Source organism: Pseudoliparis swirei, chromosome 12 (assembly GCF_029220125.1).
Source record: "Pseudoliparis swirei isolate HS2019 ecotype Mariana Trench chromosome 12, NWPU_hadal_v1, whole genome shotgun sequence".
In the NCBI taxonomy this organism is placed as follows: domain Eukaryota; kingdom Metazoa; phylum Chordata; class Actinopteri; order Perciformes; family Liparidae; genus Pseudoliparis; species Pseudoliparis swirei.
The window spans coordinates 19407408-19424034 of NC_079399.1; the positions used below are offsets into that span (position 1 = coordinate 19407408).

The following is a 16627-nucleotide window of genomic DNA, read 5'->3' on the forward strand; positions in this document are numbered from 1 at the left end:
CAAAATAATATATTTTTCCGACTGATTTGAAGAAAAAAAATTACAACTTTTTTTATTCACTTTTTTTCTGCGGCCCGGTTCCAACCAAGCCGTGGACCGGTACCGGGCCGCAGCCCGGGGGTTGGGGACCCCTGCTCTACAGCACAGAGCAATGAGTTGTATTGTGCTTTGGATCCATTGGTGTGGCCCTTTCATTGGCTTTGTTGACAGAAAGACAAATATAGAATATCTTCAGATTTTTTAATTTGTTGGTGTTGGTCTTTAAAATAAAGACAATCTGTCATAATTAATTTGATGACAGATCCCCATCTGTATTTTGTGTTACATTCGGCCTTATTTCCCATCTGTTACACCCCCCACACACACACACACACACACATAGCTACACACACTATCTCTCTCTGTGTGTAGCACTGCTTCTTCTGGCCTGCTCACTCTCCACCCTGCTGCTGCAACCTTTTCTCCCAGTTTTTTCATCCCTTTTTTTTCCCCTTGGGTTTTCTGTGCCCCCTCTGTGTCACTGAGTCTCTCTGAGCTTCTTGCCTCCTCTTGTCTCCCCATCCCTTGTCGTCTTTTCGTTGATGTGTAATAGAGAAGGACATTTTTGGCAGCTCCCTCTGCTCTCTCCCCTCATAAGGAATCCCTTTTCTGACCCACTTCCACATGCAGCCGCTGCCACATATAGGTAGGTGCATGACTGTGAAACAACTTGAGTCATCAACTGCCAAGGAGAAAGATGTGCAACCTACCTAACTGCATATTGATATATTATACCTGAGAGCAAAGCGATGTCTCGCTATCTGAAAAAAGTAGTTAAAGTGAGCGCTTAATTCCGGATGTTCTTTTCTCCGATATATAACAATGAATAACTCCCTGTAGTATTGAAGGGCTGTTACAGATCCCACTGCAAGTCACCAATTCACTCTGCAGCTCTGTGCAGTTTCAATGTCCTTGGAGGAACTTTTAACTGGTTATGAAAAGTCTCATTGTAATACTAATGCCTATATATGACCTATATATGAGTTAATAAGAAGATTGGCTATTTCTACATCTCAATGCTTGTCATCGATGCCATTAGGTCGGATTCCAGCGGGGGCTCTGTGGAGCTCTCCTCCTCTGGCCAGGAGCAGGACTTTGCCTCATTATTTGGGGGCCAAAACCGACACCACGCTGCTTGGAGGCCCAGGTCGTACTGCTGGTCTCAACTAGAGGGAATGGGAGGCAGGGTTGAACCAGGTCCAGGACTGAACCGGGGCAGACTGTCTAGAGTCTGCAGTAGGGTCTAGACCAGGCCTATTCAACTAGCGGCCCGTGGGCCGGTTACGGCCCGTTTGAGTTTAACTATGGCCCGCAAGACTGCCTGCAAATCAGTATAGCTTGGTAAGAAAAAATAAAACTGACGGACACGCCTCTTTTATACATTGAGACATTTAACCCAGAGCCATTGAGTTCCACTGTTGCCTCAACCAAACCTGTATGGTTACATCTTTATGTTACGCACCCGTGTTGGTTGCCGTTGTTACACCCCTACTGGTTTTCAAACCTACTGGTTTCCCTGCGCGTGCATGCGTTGTGTTCTCTTCACGTCTGCAGCGGGGCTCTGTCTCGCGCACCAGATTTGTCACACATTCACAAACATATTGCTGGAGATCTTCAAGCCTCCGTTCATATCCATGTCGGCGGTTACGATTGTATAAGTGAGCAGCGCATCACAGCCACGTATGAAGAAATGCATTTTCGAAAAAATAAAAATAAAAAGATCGCCCGACCTGGTTTCGATCCCTTTCACGCAAAAGGAGTCTGCACTCAAAGACATGCAGCCTGTGCACTGCACCACCAGATATTAGTTTCATCCCAAGTCATTTATATATTGATCCATTAAGTCACATTTCTTATGTTTTCATGGGAAGTTTGGTTGAAGGAATCTGAAACAACTGCCTTGAGCGGATATTTACACTTTGAAACATGTTTATAGTGATGCTTGTTCGCAACACTTTTGCCACACAATACCGACGCATTTTCGTGTGTGACTGTTTACCTGTGGAAATATACATTACTGTTTTTAATTTTGAGCCATTATTTGATCAATATTCTGTGCGGCCATCACACCCCCCGTGATTTTCTTATTCGGCCCACTTGCTACTGAAGTTGAATAGCCCTGGTCTAGACTCTAGACCCGCTGCAGCAAAAGGAGAGATTTTGCAGACAGCGTGTCTTTTGCCAAAATCAACACAACATTTGAGTTCCTCAAAGTAGCTTTAAGATGCTCTAAATGATGGTCAGTTTTCGTCCAACCTGGTCTCACCATTCCCTCCACATGAAACTGTGAGCAAACAAACCTGGTCCCCTACTAATCTGTAAACTCACATTACATATTGGTGGCCTCCTTAAATATCATATTATGATATGATATTCCTTTATTTGTCCCACAGTGGGGAAATTTCAAACATCAAAGCGGCGGTGCACATCAGAGCATCAATGAAAATAAATATAAAACACAAAACACAAGAACGATACTAAAAAAACTAAATACTAAATATACGGCGGGAAAATAAAGTAAAGTAAAGTGCTGAGTGTGTTTAGTGTGTAAGTGATCTACTGCAGAGTGTTGTGCAGCCTGACAGCTGCAGGAAGGAAGGACTTGCGGTACCTCTCCCTCAGACACCGGGGATGAATCAGCCGGTGGCTGAAGGAGCTGTGCAGAGCTGCGAGAGTGTCTGTGGCAGCGGGGGGTGTTTAGGCTCTGCTGCAGAGTGGGTGGAGTGGGGGTGTGGTTCAGGGAACGGTGTCTGATTGTCATCAGCTGGTCTGATGACAATCAGACCAGCTGATGACAATCTGTGTTTGTGTATCTGCGAGGCTTTGTCTTCAAAAGGAGCTGGATGGACTGAAGACGGAGGGTGCCGAGCAGAGACACTGCCTGTGGTCGGGTACAATAAAGGATATTACAAAACATCACTCTGGCTGCTCATTCCGTGTGGCTTAAAGGGGGAACCTACCAGTGATGGCTAGACACCTGTCACAGTGTCATACATGGGGTGGTTCATCAGGGATGATAGCTTTGCCATCATCCTCCTGTCCCCCACCACCTCCACAGTATCCAGAGGACACCCCAGCACGCTGCTGGCCTTCTTCATCAGCTTGTTCAGCCTCTTCCTGTCAGCCGCTGCCATGCTGCTGCTCCAGAAGACCACTCCATAAAAGATGGCTGATGCCACCACAGAGTCAAAGAAGGTCTTCAGGAGTGCTCCCTGCACTCCAAAGGACCTCAGTCTCCTCAGCAGAAAGAGTCTGCTCTGTCCCTTTTTATAAAGGGTGTGTGCGTGGTCAGCCCAGTCTAGTTTGTTGTTCAGGTGAACACCCAGATACTTATAAGATTTTACAATCTCAATGACCTGTCCTTGGATGCTCACTGGTACCAGAGGAGAGCGTTTACCACGGTGGAAGTCGACCACCAGCTCCTTGGTATTACTGTAGTTGATGTTGAGGCGGTTCAGCTGGCACAATTCCAAAAAGTCCTAGTTCTGTACTCCCTGTCAACGTCGGCAGAGATGAGGCCGACGATTGCAGAGTCGTCAGAGAACTTTTGCAGGTAGACGTTGTCAGAGTTTTGCTTGAAGTGCCAGGTGTAAATGGTGAAGAGGAATGGAGCGAGAACGGTTCCTTGTGGAGCCCCTGTGCTGCAGGAGACCCGGTCTGACTCACATCCCCGTATCCTCACATATTGTCGATGGTTGGTGAGGTAGTCCAGGATCCATGCAGTGAGGTGGTGGTCCACCCCGGTCTGCTCCAGCTTGTCCCTCAGAAGCAAAGGCTGGATGGTGTTGAAGGCACTGGAGAAGTCGAAGAACATGACTGTGTTAAAAAATATTATTATTAATAAATAATTATAATACATTTTGTTTTTATATAAAAAAATGTCAAGATGGAACACAACTTACTTGTGATTTATTATGACACAGTTTGATGCAAAACCCCCCTCTGTTCCTGGGAACAACTCACCACTCACAAAGATGAATTCATAAATATCCAGACTCCCAGTGTCACATAATGGATGTCTTTGTTATTGGGAAAACCTGCTTAGAATTCTGAAAACTTAATTACTCAATATTTGCATATGATTTGTGGTCCTTGGTGGCGGTGTGACTTTAATGGCAGTGGAAAGCAGCAAGGACCCCTAGAGTGATTAAAATATTTAAATCACCTCTCATTTTTCAGACAGTATGCGATTACTCTGATTACTTACTTCAATCTGCATCGTGATGAACGGAACTTTTGTATCATGAAACAAAGCACAGCTGGAAATATGAGCTGAATGCTACATTTTGGCAGAACAAACAAGCTTGACAAACACGTGTTATGCACTGCAACGATCCATGACATATACCTGCACATAAAAGCGTACCTTTAAAAAAAAATTGGATTCATTAATTATTTTTGCGAATTATGAAATAAAATAAAAGTTTGAATAAATAATACCAATAATTAATAATACATTATAATAAATACAAAAAATACAAATTAATAATACATATTAAAATGTTTAATCACAGTAGTATACACATTTTCAGTGAACATGTTACAGTACTGTGAAATTAATGCAACTAGTAGGCAGTAATTTATGGTGAGTTTACAGTCAAATCTCCTCCTAACCGAGTCGTCTCGTTACCTAAACCTGATCGCCACCAGTTCACAATGTGAACCATGTGTTGCAACATTGAACGCCACCATTTCAAAACTAAGTGAAAACCCACTGCGTCATGATGGGGTTGCACAAACATCCCCCGCAGATATATTGATAAAGATATAAATAGATGAAAAGCAGAAACCGATGCTGGACTGCTGTTAGTTGGTGCTACAAGCAACGTTGCACACAACTGGCTACGGTCTCCCTATTTTAATAATACTTTCAAACGTATTAAAAGTAGAAAACTAGAATGCAAAGATATATATCTGTCTCACTCTCTTGTATTATTATTATTATACAAGAACATATTTATATATAAATAAATAAACACAAATGCTTTTTTATAACGTCCGAAAGAATGATCAATTTTCAAGCGATATTTGAGTTTTGAGTCTTATTATTTCATTTTTATTTGTCTGAAACATTTTACTTTTGTAAAAGTTGACTCCATGGCTATGACCTCACAATAAGGACTCTGGCCCAAATGCCCAAAAAACCCCACCCCCACCCCACACACACACCTGGCAGCATAACATGGATTGATGCCATAATCTGTGGATGCCAAAGTTCTCTGGGTTCTGTGACATTGCAGAAGCTCCAGGAGCTTCACACCCTGCTTCCACAGACTTGCTGTGTTCCCACACTGTGGCACTGGACAAGTGTCTTAAAGATGCTTTTAAAGTCAAGAGAGAAAGACAGCGCTGCATAGCTCCCTGTTTCAGAACACACAGGGCGAGCTGAGGATCGAGCACAACGTGGATAGACATCTGGAGAATCACTTGTTGTTGTTCAGGTAAGTGGAACCCAGCAGGAGGAAAACTGCTTTGAAATGAGCTTTGTTCCGTGTTTGGATTTTTTTGTTCTTCTCCAACTTGGATCACTTTAAGTCGTGTGGGAAGAATTGAATGCACCTCAGGCAGTTAGGTTTGTTAAAACAATAACCAGGTTTGAGTGTTTCTCCTGATGTAATGCCAATCTGATTTTCGTCACTGCAATATGTGGCCTGTGGTTTTTGTTGCTCTGCAATGGATAACTTTTCAACTCTGGTAGTTACATTTTAGCTGTATAACTAATACAGCTAAAATGTAACATAAAAATATGTATACGAGTTGATGTTTTTTTCATGATGAAAAGAATTAAACTTAAACTGGGTTATTTTACTATGAGTTAGAGGAACATTCCCTCATCTTGAAATGAAAGTATATGAAATAAAGGTGAATAAAAGATTGGCTTCCACTGAAGGATATGCATTGAAATGTAGAAAAGTAAACAGGTGACGCAAATATGGCACAAATGTGGCCCCTCTATGGCTATTCATAACAAAATCACAATAAAAGTACTTGGGCTAATTAAGCAAACTTAGAAGATTCTTCATCCAATACAGGGAACAACATGTGTCCATGCTGCCTAACATATTGATAGGGGAAATAAATGTAACATAAATCACCACAACGTGCTTGAGAGGCCCACAGAATATTTTTACTCCACAAGCATCAGCAATCCGTCTGCAACAGCCGTCATTCCTAGCAAAATAGCACATTATATTGTAAACCCCTGTATTTTCCAGCTGACCTCTTGACCTCTGAGCAAGCATGCTGCTCTGAGAGACGGTCAAACTACAACCTTTGTTGTTCAAAGTCAACACCTGGCCTTCTGCGGCATAGGCATGCTTTTACCTGATTTTTGCACGGCAGCTGGTTTTTTGCGATGTAACAAGATCATGATCACATATCAGAGAAATATCCATCTTATCTGGCTTCAATTCACCCGTTCATGTCCTGCGAGCCATAGCACAGACCAACCAGTGTCCTTGTTGGAAGCTAGGGGGCATGGCTTAGATGTGTGGATACAGGACATGGAGAGGCAACAGTTTGTTCTCAACAACTATGGCGGCTTCTGAAGAGGTTAGCGTAGCTGCTGTTATATAATTCTGTCAGAACTGGAGAAAAAAAATGTCATTGAAAAAATGAGCGATGTAAACACTAACAAGATTTTCTTCATGGTAAAGTATCTTCTCACTGCGCCCGACCAGTTTCTAATGACGGCTTCTAAGAAGGCTCTGCGTAACAAAACACCTGATGGGCCCAGTTAGCTTTTGCCACCTGATCACATGATAGAACTTTCTGCCCCAAGACTCTCTCTAGGTCTCTCTCTACATCCTCAACCCTCAAGGAGAGATGCAGATAGTGTGGTTCATGCTTGTAAGCCCATGGATGGTGCAGGCTGCGCAGGGCTGTCCCGATGTCTGTAAATGCTCTCGGAAATCCGGTCCAGAAAAGTCAGAGGTCAATTGTCATAAAAGGGGGCTTCGCGTCTTTCCTTCCAAACTGCCTCCTGATGCCTGGATCCTCAAACTAGGTGAATACCTTGTGGTTATTCATATCAAATACTAGGAGTGTTGTAATGTTCTTCACTTAATAATGTATCTGATATTTACTGCTGGTACACATAAGTATTGTGGGACATGGCTTCATGTAGGACATGACTTCATCGGTATCCAACTTTTTTATTTAAAGGTGAGAATGGTATCACAGACCTGAAGGCTAACGTTTTGAGATCAATCCCAAAGATTGAGAGCATCAATCTGGAACGGAATGCCATCAAGTCCATCCACCCCCAGGCCTTCTACGGCGCGAAGCAACTGATGCTCCTCAATCTCTACGGCAACCACATCGCCAACCTTATACCGAGAGGATTCCAAGTAAATAGTTTTTCTTGAGAGGAATCGTTAACATGCACAGCATTCACGATGCAATGATCTGACCACAACAAATATATTGTGCCTCTTTCTTCCATGTCTTTAGGACCTCCTGAACCTTCGCTTCCTCATGCTGGGACATAACCAGATTGGCATCCTCAAATCTCAGATGTTTGCAGGAATGAGGAACTTGTCAGACTTAGACCTTCCGCTTAACGCGCTGACAACGCTACCGTCTAATGCCTTTAAGCCTCTGATCGCGCTGAAAGTTCTGGACCTTTCCCTAAATCGCATCCAGAGGATCTCTCCGAAGGCATTCATTGGACTCAGACAGCTTATGTTCCTCAACTTAGACAATAACAGGTCATCACACATGTCCCTCAGTGGATTCTTCTATATACCTCTCAATGCCAGACCTACCACAACCTATTCTTTATTGAACATACAGGGTTTTTGCATAATCCTCCACCATCGATGTACTGTCTGGATTTGGTTTGATAAGATGTGACTACACTGGTTAGGTTAGGATACAACCTAACTAAGTGACACCAAGTAACTACAGTAGCATTGTTGCAGATAAAGATAGGTTATAGCAAGTATATGACTGTTTCATAGGGTTTTACCTTAGCAGTGTTTGTTTACATTGAGGAAACCAAACAAGAGACAACTGAACAGCAAAGAGGAATTTGATATGAGGGAATGCCTTCATCACATTATGTTTTCATATTGCCTATTAGACATGTTACATTAGTTGTGCAGTGTATTGATGTTCATTAAGGCATTCTGACTCTCCAAATCCAGTCTGAAGAACATTCCTGCTGAAGCATTCAGGCCGCTGCAATCTCTGGAGATGCTGGTTCTGGACAACAACCTCCTGTCCACGCTGAGCTCTTCAACTCTGGATGGCCTGGGCAACTTGCAGGTAATATAAATGGGCTGGTCCATATGGTTTTCTGTTGTTCTGCAAAACCAGTAACGCACTGTAGGTTTAAGAATGTGTTTTCAACTAATGTATGTAAATTAGAACAAGCAGGTGACCTTATCATTCAACACTTTTATATACACTTGAACATAGTTGTTAATATGTTAAAGGAGCTATAAAGCCATTAAAAACAGTGCTGACTAATGAAACAGGAACTCTACCTGAGGAACAACGAGCTGGAGCACCTGCCACCTGATGTGTTCAGGAACATGGCCCATCTTTCTCAGCTGTCTCTCAGTGGAAACCGCCTGAAGACAGTGAACGGAAACATGTTCGCCCATATGCTTGGTACGACCACCATTTAGGCCTCATTTTTACAGGCCTACTTTTACTCGTAATATTAGAGGTAGAAGTGACTACATCGCGTACTGATGATTCATTCTTGGTGATTTTCTTTGTCTGACCCCCGTCAGACCTGACGAAGCTATATCTCCATGAAAATGCATGGCAGTGTGACTGTAACATCATCACTCTGGTGCAGTGGATGGGGCGGACCAAGGCCTCCCTGTCGCCCCGGGATGCCCTGAAGTGCAAGAGTCCACCGGAGCTCCGAAACAAGAGCCTCTACAGCCTCCAAGCCGACAAGTTGTCCTGCCGTGCCTAACGCCAGACAACCTGTATGAAGACCACAGCTTCAGCTCCAGCTCCAGAGATTGACTCTTCCTAAAAACATCTCTTTTTTCTCTAGACTGAGTTAGTATTTGAGGAATGAATTTCTTTATTTTATGGTTTCTCAACAATGCGATGCAGCCAATAGATGTTCTTGTTGGGGTGTCTATCTTCTCGAAAGCAACATGGTGATGTTTTCAGCTAAAACCCTTTGAGAAACTTTGGCTTGAACACCATGTATTTGTGAGTATAAAAGAGCTACATATGCAATTTCAACCCCTATCAAAGCATTGGAACCTTCAACTTGCAGTTAAAGCATGAAAATAACAAAAACACTGGAGTTATGATGTTTTCATTGAGCAGAAAGACATGTGTGCATCTCTGTTGTACTCTCTACCAGGAGAGAACACTTGCCGTCCCTTATCAAATTCAACACTGAGATTAAGATTATAATCTCATATTGCTTGTCACATAGACTTGTATTCGCACGTTTGGAAAGTGAGGGATTACACGCAATGGGTTCCAGGAAATGGTTTCTGTAATCTTTTATGGTTACGGTTTACAAAAAAAAGAAAGAAAGGCCGTTGGATAGTGAGATCATGCACAGCCAGGATGTGCACAGCAACCATCTTAAAGTAAAGAGGGTTGGAGATAATAAAACTTTATTGAAATTGTTATAACAACATTAGATTAAAAGTAATATAAGGAAGATGATCCAGGCTGATGTTCCCAAGCAGCCGAGCATGAATACACTACAAGGTCAAAAGTTTGTGGACATCTGAGCCTTGTGGTTATTGAGCATGGCATTAATCGGCTATCTCTCTTCTTACACCAGATTTAAGAACCTGGCTGCATCAATTTGATCCCATTAAGGCCAGGCAGCAACCTTCAGGTTTGAAAACGAAAGCCAATGCATTCTCTCTAATTGCAATCAGAGGGTGACTTCTTTAGTTGCAATAAGAATTGGGATAGTATTACATTACATTACATGTCATTTAGCAGACGCTTTTATCCAAAGCGACTTACAATAAGTGCATTTCAACCTAGAGTACAAACTAAGAACAACAATTGGGATAGTATAAGATTGTAAGTCTACGAGAAGATGACTAATTCTCTCTTGATTTATTCCCTCAGTAAACTTTGTAAATATGAGTTTATGGTCTCAATCTCTAGTTTCAAATATTCTTAAATACAGCATGATGTTTATTTAGTCAATTATAGTCCATTTAGAGTAAAATAGATCATAAAGCAGGGTATGCTTTCGGGCGGGCTACCTTGTGATTGACAGGTCACTATCAGCGGTCCAGGAGTTGTCTGTGTTTTTCGAACTTTAACCATCTACGGTGTGTTTTCAGTCCATATGAGATAATTGGGAGATAACCATTGGTTGCCTAAAAATGTCTTAATCCACGTTCCGTTGAAATTAGCTTGTGTAATTTCTTTTTGCAAAAAATCAAGATGGCAACGGCCAAACTGCCAAAAGTAGAGGCTTTAAAACTGCTGCCCACGTGGCTAGGGCCACTTCTTTTATACAATCTATGATTCAGTTGCAAGAGCATGAGCAAGATCCACATCCAGTTTTGGTTGCATTGCACATATAGACCTCCGCTCCTACGAGTGGTGGAGTTTATAAGTGACCTTTTCCAACTGCACGTCTCCTGAGCAGCCATGTTTTAAATGTATTCAAACATCCACATTCACGGTAAAAAAAGAAAGTGTATTAGAACTCAGATGAGATGGGAATGCACAAAACAGATACTTAGTCAGCTCCCAAGTTTAGCTTCCTGTAGCTCCCATAGTTCCTTTGCCCACAACACCAGAACAAAACTATAAAACTGCTTACTTTTCAATAAAGTGCATTAAAGGACACAGAAAAGGTCCCTCCCTCCTCCGCCAGTGCTCACTTCACGCTATGTTCTGCGATTGTCGTACTGCAACCTTCTTCGTCCCTCTGTCAGAGGCAGACTCCTCTAGTTCAGTAGAGCGGAATTGAGCTGGGAGACGGGGAAAAGCAAGAGCATGATATCCTGCCCTCAGCTTTCTGTAATTGACAAGGCCACTCCGGTCGACCTCCCCTACACAGCAACATTGACACAAAATCGCCAGCGTCTCCCACTCCAGAGGGGGAGATAATCGTCATAATTTCCATCTGCAATAAACCTGCTATTATAGGTGAGCTCCCGAGAACAATACATTAGCCGTGGCAGTGTTCCGAGCCTACGCTGGTGTACTCTGACATGTTATGCAGCAAAGTCTTTCTTTCACTTTGATCGCTGAGATCGTACACCAACATCTCAGCAGCTAACGAAAATGAAAGGTTTCTCGTCGATGTCGAGATTTCGGATTATTGAATTTTTGTGTGAAGTTGTTGGCGTGTCCAGATGGTTGTGGTGTACTGTTCTTTACATAAAGTCATTTGATATGTTCTTGTTCCAGCGGCTGTACAAAATCTCTTGTAACATTCTTCAAATAATATATAATCACATTATCATCCCATTGCATTTTACGAGCATGTCATCTTTTTTTCAATGATTCAGACTGCTGCGTTTGGTCAGGATTCCATAGCTCCTCCAGGCGATAATTGGTGAACAAAGGCTGTACTCTAAAGATTTGTGTTAAATTGCCAATGAAAATGCTCTGTTGAAGTTGGGTATGGCAATTCACTATGACTACATCAATGCACTGCCAGATATGCTTAGAGTGTATGCTGCTGCTGTGCAGCATCAGGATTTAACAGGAAAACAATTCCTATGGCACTTGTGGCGCATAATGCATCGTAAATGTATTTATAATGTGCCATAATCTGCTTAAGCCAGTATATAATTAAGAACACATAAAAATTAATGATACTTTTAAAACAATATCCAAACACATTATAAAGCATTTTATAATAACCTTGAAGGTTGGGCATCACAATACTACAGAGTTGGCGGTCTATCACTGCCATTTATTTAGCAAAGATCACATATCACTATAACATGTTTAAGTGTTAAAATTACCTGAAGCAAACAGCCACAAAAATAAATGCATGAAAAAAGAGGAGGAAGACTGAAGCTCCACCAGACTTGCCATTAAAATAGATTGCCCTTGTGTTCCCTGAAGGCTCGAGTGATTGATATTAGAGTGCATTCTACACTTGTCCTGACTAAGATGTTTCATGAAGGCTGCAGGGTGTGAGCCCAAAATGACATCAGTGCACGGAAACAGTCACTTCACTTGGAATTAAATCATCACAAATAACTGTATATACAGGACTGTCTCAGAAAATTAGAATATTGTGATAAAGTTCTTTATTTTCTGTAATGCAATTAAAAAAACAAAAATGTCATGCATTCTGGATTCATTACAAATCAACTGAAATATTGCAAGCCTTTTATTCTTTTAATATTGCTGATTATGGCTTACAGCTTAAGAAAACTCTAAAATCCTATCTCATAAAATTTGAATATTTCCTCAGACCAAGTTAAAAAAAAGATTTATAACAGCAAAACAAAATCAAACATTTGAAAATGTGTTTCCAGGTGTTTCGAGTTAATTAGACGATTCAAGTGATTTGTTTAATACCCTACTAGTATACTTTTTCATGATATTCTAATATTTAGAGATAGGATATTTGAGTTTTCTTAAGCTGTAAGCCATAATCAGCAATATTAAAAGAATAAAAGGCTTGCAATATTTCAGTTGATTTGTAATGAATCCAGAATGCATGACATTTTTGTTTTTTTAATTGCATTACAGAAAATAAAGAACTTTATCACAATATTCTAATTTTCTGAGACAGTCCTGTATATATGTGGCAGCGGGGTGTGTTTAGGCTCGGCTGCAGAGTGGGTGGAGCAGGGCACAGTCTGCTGAAATAAAGCATATTAACGAATATATCCTTTGTGAATGTTCATCCTTAGGTCCTTGGGGGGAAATATCTACCTGTGACAGCCACGAACCTGTTAAACTGGAGCCAACCGTTGTGCCCCGGGTCGACTAACTCCTTCACCGACTGGGCACTGCGTGTTTCTTTACGACCCCGGATTTAACTATAGGCTACTGGCAGATTCCTCTGTCGCCAGAGTCCAGGAAAAAGACGGCCTTTGCCAATTTTTCAATTCAATTCAGTTTAATTGTATAGCCCATTTTCACAAATTACTAATTTGTCTCAGAGTGCTTTACAATCTGTACATATAGACATCCCTGTCCCAGAACCTCACATCGGATCAGGAAAAACTCCCAAACAACCCACTCTGTATGGGTTATACCAACTTCCCTTTGGGTTGTTTGGGGCCCCAGCCACTTTTCAACGCCTCATAGACGTATATGCGTCCTCACGCTGCATATACTTGGATGACGCGATCATCCACAGCACCACCTGGGCGGAGCATGTGCAGCGGGTGGACGCGGTGCTGGAGTCCCTGAGGCAGGCGGGGCTGACCGCCAATCCAGGGAAGTGTGCAGTTGGACGGAGGGAGGTACGGTATCTGGGGTACCATTTGGGTACCATTTTGTCCCAGCAGGTAGGGGGGGTTGACCGCCCTGTGCTGTACATCAGCCACAAGCTGTCGAAGAGGTAGGGCAGGTACAGGACAGTGGAGGAGTGCCTAGCCATAGGGTAAGCGGTTAACTCCCTACGCTACTACTTTCCAGTGGTGTATAGTAACGAAGTAGAAGTACTTCGTTACTTTACTTAAGTCGTTTTTTTGGGTATCTGTACTTTATTTTACTACTTATATTTCTTTTTACTTTTACTTTTACTTCACTACATTTTGCAATGAAAACTTGTACTTTTACTCCGATACATTTCCCCTGAAACAGTATCGTTACTCGTTACTACGGAAAAAAATAATCATGAGACAAACATCGGGGACTGTGGTGGAACACACCGCAGCACACCTGAACGCAGCACGAACACCAGGTTGGGGATCAGTGGTCCTTGCCGAAGTTGCCGCGTGTATTCTCTTCCCAGTGATGCCCAGGATGCTAGCGAGCGAGCGGCTACAGATACGACTCGTTTCATGTGGAAGCAGCAATTGAAGCTACTCGAACAACCACGGGGACCAAGATCAACGTCCGTGGCCATATTTGGGCGAACTCTTTTCTTTTGTCGGAGTGAAAGTTCCTTCCTACGGATGAAGTGCCTCTTATGCCGAACGAAAGCTACGGAGATATGGCCTTCAACAACTCACCAACCTCAGGAAACGCATTGAGGTAAATTAAGATTAATCCCATGAGCCGCAACGTTAATGTTTAGTTTTGATAATCATCATAAACCTGTTAAGATATCTAGCAGTGTTGCCCACAGGATTGTAGTAAGTTCTATCGTTGGCAGGAGAGGGGAAGACAGGTGTCTGATTGTCCTACGCATGTTGTATGTTAGGCTAACGTTCGCTAGCTATCGTCAATTAAATGAGACAATTAGCGTGAGTGGAGTAGACGGATCTCTAGCGAGTTAATGAGCTGAAGAAGTGTTGACAGTTGTGAGAATTTGTTGATTTGAGTCGTCTTAGCTATAATATAATGCAAATCATTACAGCATTATTATCATTATTTGTATTAATATTATAAGAGTGACGGTCCAGTAATGGCGACGATATTGATTTGGGAATGTTGTTGTGTTTAACTACAGAGATACAAGTGCATATTCACAAATCAACTCTGGATGCACGGACAGTGCATGAAACTAAATGTATAAACCTCAAATTAAAACAAACTATTTCGTACAAAACTGTTGGTTGGGGTCATGACATGTTAGGAAGTGTTATTAATTCTATCATGTCTATAATACTCTCACTTTATTTCAGGAATGGACTACATCAAGCAGCACATGGAAGAACCCTCCCTGCAGCTAGGTGATGCCACCAGGTCCAGTTCATCTGATGAAGAGGACTTCTTCTTCGTCATCTCAAGCGCATGACAGCAGCAAACAGCTGGATGGAGACGTGGATCACGTTGACTTGCTGAAATGCTTCCCAACTGTGTGCTGCTGTCTGTGAAGCTAGACACACTCTACCTGCACCAGGCCTGTGAAGATAGACACACTCTACCTGCACCATCAGGGCCTGTGAAGCTAGACACACTCTACCTGCACCATCAGGGCCTGTGAAGCTAGACACACTCTACCTGCACCAGGGCCTGTGAAGCTAGACACACTCTACCTGCACCATCAGGGCCTGTGAAGCTAGACACACTCTACCTGCACCAGGGCCTGTGAAGCTAGACACACTCTACCTGCACCATCAGGGCCTGTGAAGCTAGACACACTCTACCTGCACCAGGGCCTGTGAAGCTAGACACACTCTACCTGCACCATCAGGGCCTGTGAAGCGAGATACACTCTACCTGCACCATCAGGGCCTGTGAAGCTAGACACACTCTACCTGCACCAGGGCCTGTGAAGCTAGACACACTCTACCTGCACCATCAGGGCCTGTGAAGCTAGACACACTCTACCTGCACCAGGGCCTGTGAAGCTAGACACACTCTACCTGCACCATCAGGGCCTGTGAAGCGAGATACACTCTACCTGCACCATCAGGGCCTGTGAAGCTAGACACACTCTACCTGCACCAGGGCCTGTGAAGCTAGACACACTCTACCTGCACCAGGGCCTGTGAACGGCTCTTCAGCATCGCAGGACTCGTCTTCAGTCCAAGAAGAGCGACACTGAAATCTGTCCATTTTGAAAATCAACTTCTTTTGAAGATGAACAATACATTTTTCACTTTAAAGTGATGATTTTTGTTGTTACTTTTGGTTCTGCTTTTTTCTGTGTTAATCGTGTTTTTATATTTTAGTAATTTCATAGTATTCATATATTGCTAAGTTCATCCTAGCTCATACTCCTTGTTCATGGCGGCCACAGCACCCAAACAAATAAACTTCATAATTCTCAAAATTCTATTAATTGCATTTACTTTTACTTTCAATACTTAAGTACATTTAATATCAGAAAATTACTTTTGATACTTAAGTATGAAAAAAATCAGATACTTTAATACTTTTACTCAAGTAGTATTCTCATAGGTGACTTTTACTTTTGTAATTTTTCAGTCAAGTATCTTTACTTTTACTCAAGTATGACTTTTGGGTACTTTATACACCACTGCTACTTTCTGGGACGCTCATTCATCCTCTGGTTGGACCACGCCCCGCTCTAGTGGCTCCAATGCATAAAAGATACCAACGCCCAGATCACTCTGTGGTATCTGGCTTTACATTTTAATTTCAAGGTGATCCATAGGCCGGGGACGCAGATGGTTGTGGCTTACTTCCTCTCCCGCTCTCATGGGGGGAGAGGGAGTAGGTTAGGCCAGATGTTGCCCTTGCCTAATGGTACGCACACACCAAAAGAGACACACTTTTTTTGCCTGACCGAATCCCATGAAAAGTCAACGTACAGATGTGTGTGGCTGCGATAGACGCTAGTGGTTAGTTCATGGTGGATGAAGAGAATGATAACGGTCTTTAATAACGGGGTGTGTTTAGGCTCGGCTGCAGAGTGGGTGGAGCGGGGGGTTCAGGGAACGGTGTCTAATTGTCCCCAGCTGGTGGCTGATTAGTAATCAGCCCAGTGGAAGCCAATTTCTGTGTGTATCTGTCCCCATAAAGGAGCAGTAGAGACTAAGGAGTGAGTGAGTGGGGAGCAGAGGCACAGTCTGCTGAA

At 42.7% G+C, this 16627-nt stretch overlaps 1 protein-coding gene across 1 annotated transcript; it reads left to right on the forward strand.

The window, feature by feature from the left end:
• Positions 1-5356: 5356 nt before the first annotated feature.
• si:dkey-1j5.4 (leucine-rich repeat-containing protein 15) lies at positions 5357-11420 on the forward strand. Its single transcript, XM_056427770.1, has 7 exons — positions 5357-5480; positions 6821-7045; positions 7204-7388; positions 7492-7748; positions 8187-8307; positions 8520-8655; positions 8781-11420. The coding sequence occupies exons 2-7, from the start codon at positions 6865-6867 to the stop codon at positions 8969-8971; spliced, it is 1071 nt and encodes a 356-aa protein (XP_056283745.1). The 5' UTR covers positions 5357-5480; positions 6821-6864; the 3' UTR covers positions 8972-11420.
• Positions 11421-16627: the final 5207 nt, after the last annotated feature.

What these genes read in the sequence shown, in the direction of transcription:
- si:dkey-1j5.4 (XM_056427770.1), top strand. Translation starts at nt 6,865, where the DNA reads ATGCAGATAGTGTGGTTCATGCTTGTAAGCCCATGGATGGTGCAGGCT. An exon ending in CTCAACTTAGACAATAACAG is followed by an intron (nt 7,749 to 8,186) that starts GTCATCACACAT and finishes CTCCAAATCCAG; the next exon opens with TCTGAAGAACATTCCTGCTG. An exon ending in CATGTTCGCCCATATGCTTG is followed by an intron (nt 8,656 to 8,780) that starts GTACGACCACCA and finishes GACCCCCGTCAG; the next exon opens with ACCTGACGAAGCTATATCTC.